General features: G+C 45.1%; 1 protein-coding gene across 1 annotated transcript in view; it reads left to right on the top strand.

Moving 5' to 3' along the window:
- Positions 1–219: 219 nt before the first annotated feature.
- The window catches only part of OLFM2 (olfactomedin 2), a 51585-nt gene continuing 43779 nt past the window's right edge, over positions 220–8025 (top strand). The window contains exon 1 of the mRNA XM_020994879.2: positions 220–318. Within this exon, the coding sequence (XP_020850538.1) occupies positions 250–318 (69 nt within the window). The 5' untranslated portion in view covers positions 220–249. The remainder of the gene's footprint in view (positions 319–8025) is intronic.

Raw genomic sequence — 8025 nt, 5'->3', positions numbered from 1 at the left:
ACAGAAACAGACAGAGACAGGGACACAAACTGGGTGGGGGTACAGGCGTGGGACGGGAATCCCGGCCCTGGGGAGGCCCTCGGAGGTGAGGGAAGCAGAGGCGGCCCCAGCCTAGCCCGGACCGCCGCAGGTGATGGTCTCTGGGTCCGAAAGGAGGCGCCAGTAGCGTGGGGCTAGGGGGGCGGGGCCGGGATCAGCCGGGGGGGGGGGCCTGGGGGACCAGGGGGACCGGGGGCTGGACACCTGGCCATGCTGCTGCTCGCGGCGGCGCCGCCGCTGCTGATGATCCTGCTGCTGTGCCGAGGCCGCGCCGGACAGGTAAGGGGGCGACCCCTGGAAGCGGCCCAGGGCCGTAGGGGACCGGGGACGCTGCGCTTTCTGTCCAGATGGAGGGGGGCCGCCGTGGAGCGGGAGGCTTCCGGCCTCGCCTGTCCCCAGTGCCCCATACACACACTCCAGTGCCCCCATCCCTTCCAAGAAAGGTGTGACCCGAAGGCCAGAATCTGGGGGGAAACTTTAGGATAGCCAGGGATAGGGGAGGATGACGGGGAGGCCTCTTCTACAGCGCCCCCCACCCCGGTGCCCGGACTCTGGAAAAGGGGCGGGGGCTCACGTGTCAGCGTGAGTGACTGTGACTGTGCGTGGGTGAGTGTGTGAGAGAGGCTGTCAGCTGTGTCTCCATGCATGCCTGCCTGCCTGCGCCTGCCTGCCTGCGCTCACACCCCTCCTGCTCACACACAGACACGCAAACACTCTCCTACCGGCCTAAACTCGGGCACCCTCTGAAGACCGACACTCACAGGCCTCACAGAAACAACACCCTCGCACGTACACAAAAGTAGCCACCCACATTTCTATAGACTTTAAGGTTTCCCAAGAGCTTTCTTTACATTCTCTCCTTTGAGCTTCATAACAACCCTCTGAGGTAGGTATTATTAGCCCCATTTTACCGAGGAATAAACGGAGGCTGTTCTATATGAATTGCAAGTGCACATAGTCACAAAGACAAAAAGTGATAGAGGCACTCCTGAATTCAAGTCCAGCTTTCAAACTATATTCATCAAATCTTTGTTAATCACCTAATTTGTGCATAACACTCTGCTAGGGTTGGGAGAGATAGAAAGTTTAGGTACTACACCCTTCCCTGATGAGGAAGCTCACAGTCTAAAAGGGGAAAGACACTTGCAGAGATCACTATAATGCATAGCAATTGATAATAAGTGCAGAAAAAGAGATCCACAGAACTACCTGACGGCTAAGGGGGTAAGATCATTAGTGATAGGCAATATCAGGAAGGACTTCCTGGAAGAGGTGGCATTTGAGCCAGACTTTAAGCCTGGGTAGGAATTTAACAGGTGGGGAGAAAAGGGCTTTCCAGGTTTGGGAACAGAGAGAGCAATGACATGGTGATGAAATGTGTAAGGAATAGACAGTGCTCTAATTTGGCTGGAGCAGGGACAGTACTCAGAAGAGAATTCTTATGAAATAAGACTGGAAGGGAAAGGCTGGAAAGGAAAGGTGGATGCCATGTTAAAGAGTTTGAGCTTTGCTCATTAGGCATTTGGGAGCAGAGCTATGACCAGATCATAAGAGACATTAAGACTAGGAGACATTAGACTATTAGTCTTAAAACCACGTGAAAGATGGAACAGAATGAAGAGACAGTCAGGAAAATCTATTTGGATGCTGTTGTAATTGTCCAGGTGAGCAGAAATGAGGGCCTGTATTAGGATGGCATCGGTGGGAATGGGAGAGGAGAGATAGAAAAAATATTATGGAAGTGGAATCTTAGCAACTGATTGGATTTGAAAGGTGAAGAAGAAAGGAGAATAAAAGGTAACTTCAAGGTTAGGTGAATGAGAGCCCAGGTGAATGTTGATATCAAGGACAAATAGTAAGAGCAAGGGGTGGGGAGAGGAGGTTTTGGGGGAAAGGATAATCAGGTCAGTTTAAGACACTTTGAGTTTGAAATGCTGGTGGAGTAAGCAAGTGGAGATGCCCTTTTGTAAGCAGTTACAGATGTGGGTCTGGAGTTCAAAAGGGAAATCAGGACTGGAGATGAATGAATTTGAGTCATCTTCATAGAAGTGCTAGTTGAAGTGGTGGGAATGAACGAATGGGATTCTGAAGGGGAAAGGCAGGACAGGGGATGATGGGAAAGAGATGGATTTAAAAGAGAGAGTCCTGAGTTTGAGAATACCCACCTTAAGAGACTAGACAGAGCATAGGGATCTTTTTCAGTACAAATGTACTCCCACATACATTCCCACCATTACACATCCATCCATCCATACTCAGACACCCTCCTACACACACTCACACTTGCATGTACACATGTACAAGAACCCAATCTCACACAGCAGCAAATTTCCCACTCATGGTCCCACTGTGTCTCAGGTGGGGAGTGAAGAAGGGGGAGGAAGATTCTTTTGGGGGGAGGGGTTGCCAATCTATAGGGACCTTGTGAATCAGGATTCTGGATCATAGTTTCATAAACTTAGAGCTGGAAAAGATGTTAACAATCATCTGATCCAACTCCATCATTTTATAAATGGAGAAACTGAGATCAAAAAAGGTTAAATGACTTGTCAAGGGTAGTGTACTATAGAATCAGGAGTCAAACCTAGCTCATCTAGCCAGATTTAGTTTTCATTTCACCAAGTTTGGGGGGGTCCTTAGGATTTCATCTTCATGGTCAGAAATAATGAATGTTAAATTCCACAACTTCTGGAAACCTCCCACCTTCCTGCCTATATTGATGGTACCATTTTCCTGAGAGTAAATATGGGTAAATAGGTTGCTTTCTTTCCTTAGGGCTCTGCTTACCCCTGCTGGTCCGTATGGCCTTGGGGGTTACTGTAGAGCCCCATAGAACGGGATTTGGAGGAAAGAATCCCAGAGTGGTAGCCACCCCTTTTGATAATTTTGGGGGAAGAAGCAAGATACTAGAAAGAAATTGACAGAGGGAAACAGTAGCAAAGACTACCCTAGAAATGACACCAAGAGCCAAGTTGAGGCCACCAGTCTGAGTATCTAGGAACCTTGCTGCCCCTCCAAAATCCCATCTCAGGCTTTCATACACACAAATGAAGGAAGCACCTCATCTAGTCTTCTGGGGGTGGCCCCTGACCCCTTGTTCACTCTTCCTTCTACTCCAGGTCTGCTCCAATGCTGAATCACCAGAGGAACAACACAGAGTGATTCCTCAGTGACTTGTGAGATGGAGGGAGTACGTTTTGGGGCTGGGGGGCAGCCTCTACTTGGGACTCAGAAAGAGGGAGAAGGTCAGTGGAGGAGGACAGGGGACGATTTGGGTGGGCATGAGGTCACTGAGGGTGAGGACAAGGGTCAATGGTAGCCAACACAGGGACAGTAAGCAGTGAGCTACTAAATGTACCCAGAGGATGTATTTATGGCTATGGCCACAAGGTGTCACTCCCAAACCACAGAAGATCTTCCCCTCTCTTTTCTCCAATATCAACTCTCTGTCTCTGTAGTTCCAATTCAGCACAGTCCTGGCCCTAGACTTCAGGGTCACCAGCCCCCAAATTGGGGTCTTTCCTACTGGAGTGTGGCCTGAACCCTTGTGGCAACCTGTAGTCTCAATGGGTGGGGAAAGAGCAGGGTTTATGCTGACGAGGAGTTTGGAGTCATTCCCTATCTCCACCATCTCTTTGTTCTTTCTTCCACCTGCAGTCGGTATTCCTTGGCGGAACTCCCTTTGGAAAGAGGGAAGAATCAATGGCTAAAGTGTGTATATGTGTGTGTGTTTGTGTGTGTGTGTGTGTGTATTTATCAGAAATAGACTGAGGAGTAGGTCAGAGTGGTAAGCCTTTTATACAGGGTCAGCTCATAAGCGTGGTTACTATAAAGGCATTTTCTTCTGTACTAAATAACACAGCACCCCTTCTTCTTCTCCCCTCCCTATTTTCCTCATATAGGGACAGAGAGAAGGATCTTAAGTTAAAGTTTGATTTAGTTTTGGGTGGGTGGAGGACATGTGTGATCTGGGTGGAGTCCCTATCTTCTCTAAACATGAGATATTTGAGAAAGGAGACACTTCTCTTTGGGATGAGTTCAGAAAAGACTTCATGGAGGAGGTGGTACCTGAATTAGATATTTTAAGAAGGAAATAATTTCCACATGTGGAGAGGTTGGGAGAGACCATTCAAGGCATGGTGGAGCAATATGAGCAGAGTCATTGAGGCAGGAAAGAATAGGACAAGGTCCGGTAGAAGAGAATAGAACAAAATCAGGGCTTGGCAAGTTGTCCTCTTTGGCCGGAATAAAGAATGTGTTGGACTTCAGGGAGTGCTTCAACTTGCAGGTTGGCTCATCCAGACTAGAACAGCCATATTCAAGGTCAGGTGGCAACACCATACAGTGGAAAAAGCTTTGGGTAACCGGAGGACCAGGGTTAAAATCCCACCTCTGATAATTACTACCTGTGTGACTTTGGGTAAATCACTTAATTTCCCTGAGCCTCAGTTTTCATCTATGAAATGGGAGAGTTGGATTAGATAGCCTCTGAGGATCTTTCCAGCTCCAGAGCTTTGAATACTCTGTGGATCCCTTTTCACTAAAAATCATAGTTAGTGAGTCCTCACTCATGTGTTTATCTTTAATGGTTAGCTAGAGAACACAAAGCAAAGAAGTAACAATAAAACAGTTCTCCTATAAACATGGGCTGCATTCACAAATACACATAGGCTACGCATGTGATGGGGCACACACAAGTAGGCAATACATGTGAATGAACAAATATATTTGTGTGTGTATATGTGTGTATACATACACACATACTTACATACACAGACATGTAGGTAATAGATATGGCCAGAGTATATGCATGGAGGGGCAAATCATGCCTCTGACAGTGTAAGTCTGCTAATGTCTTCTGGTGATATCATGCTGCTTCTGAGTGAGTCCTACTCACTTCTGGTTTCTGGTGAATGTCTATCCTTTTCCAGAAGCATTGTCTCTGCCCAGATACTGCTCTGCAGGACATATTCTCTGCTATTTGATGCTCTGCTTATTCCATAGTTTCTGCTAACTGCTGGCAAGCACAACTGCTTCCAGCTCCTTACTTCAGCTAAAGTCTTTGACTATAGTGCTTTCTCTTCCTCATAAGAAGAGTGGGCTTTGCCATGCCCTTTTAATGGAAAGCTCCAAAGCTTTGGACAGCTCTTTTGGAAAAATAATAAATACCATACATTGCCACAGCGTCAGCAAACTGGGGTCGGAGTGGGAGAATTTTCCTAGATAGAAGGTCTTGAATCTCCAACAAAGATTCTTTGCTGCAGGTGCCAAGTTTTTTAGATCACAGATCAGAAGAACTCCTAGTAATCTTACAAGTACCCTCAAACATAATGTTTTCTTTGAACTGAACTTTCTAACTCTCTGGCTTGCCTCTAGGGCTCAAGTTTTCCCTTTCTAATGAATAGGCTGGGACAAAGGCAAAGAGACAAAGTTGAACCCAGGAAGCAAAATAACTTTCTGCCACCTAGCCTTGCTTTTTCCTTTATTGTATGTATATGACCATCAAAGCAGTTTTAGGTTTGGAGTCGTCCCTTCTATCTTTCCCCAGTGAAAATTTTGCAGATCATACAGGAATACTGAGGTCTCCTTAATAGAAAACAATACACAGAAGTTAATGTGTTACATAATACATGTACCATATATATTATGTGTCATATATAGACACATGTATATATATACATATATGTGTGTATATGTATCATATATATGATACCCGTATTTTGTGTGTGTGTGTGTGTGTGTATATATATATATATATATATTTATGAATGATAGTCCCAATATCTACCAGGGTTTCTCCCCTCTCCCCACGTCTCAGCAGTGATTAATTTTCCCTAAAGTATGACAAAATGTTCCTGGGTCTTGACTGGCCTCTGTCTCCCTTCACACAGCTTCCTGACCAGCCAAATTATAAAAAGCCCCACTCTAGTGGAGCCAGGGCCCCTCTGACTCGGTGGATGTCTGAAGAACACAAGTCACCACACCCTGCCCTGCTGACAGTCAAATTTTCATGTGGAGATGGTAGGGGGACACTTCTATAGACGTCAAATGCTACTGAGCTTTGTTGCATATCTTTACTATGTTAGGGAGAAGTAAACCTCCTTTTGTTAACTGTTAGATGATTTATGAGTGCCTCATTTCATCCCAGAATCAAAACTAAGCTGAGGAAAGTGCCAATGCCAGGCCTACCCCTAACAATATAGTACCCAAATATGGGTCACATGCAGAAACAGTATATGCTTATTAGCAATAGAACATGCTACAATAGAGCACTGCATACTAGAATGCATATTAAAAAACATTTCAACAGTACATGAAAAATATTATGTATCAGTGTCACATTCATATCAATAGACCATACTATAATAGCAATAACATCATATAACAAAATATGTCATGTACAATACACAACAACATAGCTCACAGTATAAAAGGTAGAGAATTGACTCATGATTTCGGTGGTATAAGGAACTCCCAGGTGAAGAAACTTCCTCTACAAGTCAGCACATTCTCTGCAAATTATAATCTTGGAAAGCTACTTAGAACACAGAGGGAATAAATGACTTCCCCAGGGTCACACAGCCAGTGTGTGGGAGAAGCCAGTCTTGAACCCAGGTTTTCCTGGCCTTGAGGCCAACTTTCAGCCCCTGTACCACTCTGCTTCTCAGTTATATACAGAGCGTGCATTGCATACACTCCATCAGTGAGCTTCATCTGCCTATGTAAATAATTGCTTCTCCCATTTCTCTGAAGCATCATATTTAGGTTTGGTCATTGGCCAAATAGGTCTGGCACTTCCCTTGTGATGTCCGGAGCTTTTAGATGTCCCAAAGCAGCCATAAGCACCCAGACACCTGCTGGTCTTTAGTCCCAATCCTACACTTGAGGATGGTTGAAAGGTGCCGCATCTTGGTTCAGCCCAACCCTGTTCTCTGAAGAGAGGACCCCATGAAGCCAAGATGAACTCAGACAAGGTTCCTTGACTCTCTGGTGGGGACCAATGCATAATTCCTTCCCTGTCTGAAACATCTTCTGAGCTATTATCTAGCCCTATATATTATCAGTCTTTCTGTAATTGGTAAACAGACATTTCTCAGGATTCTCTTATCTGTCTGTCCATTAATTCTTTTCACTTGTTACCTGGGAAGTTAACGAATTGTCCAATAGGTAATAGATGGTTGCAGTACATTGTATTATAGGACTGCCACCACTCTCAGGGGTTGTTCTGTAAAGAGGAGAATTGCCCATTCTCTCAACTATGGTATGGTACGGTGACTTTCAATCAATCCAATATCTCGTGTACTGCCTACACACCAAAGTTTCTTAGTGGAACCCTCTTGAAGGCCTTGATAGTGAACTTTGATGAACTTGATCACTAGGCAATGGTATGTTTCCATCCAAGATTTTCTGAGCTAAGCTCATAGATAAGTGATAGAGGCCTCTTTTAGCTGATCTCTTAGTTAAGAAATGTGCTGCTTGAGAGTCATCATACTTTCCATCTTCTGAGACTCCAGAGCACAAGGAGTCCATAGGCATAGATTTTGCCCAGCATTAGGAAGTTTGGTGTACATGTTTTGGCACCATTTGTAGCAGTGTTGTGTGTGTGTGTGCATACAACACACACTAAAAGTCCATGTATTGACTCCACCAAGATGTCTTCTCAAGACTCAGGGTCCCTAGTGTGTTCAGCAATGTGCAACTAAAACACTTGGGCTATGGGTCTCCTTGGGGATGGGAAGGTATAGTTCTGGATTTCTTAATTCCTGCCCAAAATCAATATTTCCTTAAATAATTTGCTGTCAAAATCTCTTTTTTGGTCAGAATGGATCTTGGAATGGAATCCATATACAGGCAAATGGTTCTCCCATAAGGCTTTAAGCAAATATAGAAGCTTTCTGGTACCTGAAAGAGTATGCTGATGAAATGGTCAGTCAATACTAAGATGTGGCTATGTTTTCACCTTCTGCTCCTAGGGATTTTTTTTTT

The sequence above is a fragment of the Phascolarctos cinereus genome, unplaced genomic scaffold (assembly GCF_003287225.1).
Source record: "Phascolarctos cinereus isolate Bilbo 61053 unplaced genomic scaffold, phaCin_HiC Scaffold_4;HRSCAF=312, whole genome shotgun sequence".
Classification (NCBI taxonomy): domain Eukaryota; kingdom Metazoa; phylum Chordata; class Mammalia; order Diprotodontia; family Phascolarctidae; genus Phascolarctos; species Phascolarctos cinereus.
The sequence above is the reverse complement of the archived record's forward strand: the minus strand, read 5'-3'. Positions and strand labels throughout refer to the sequence as shown.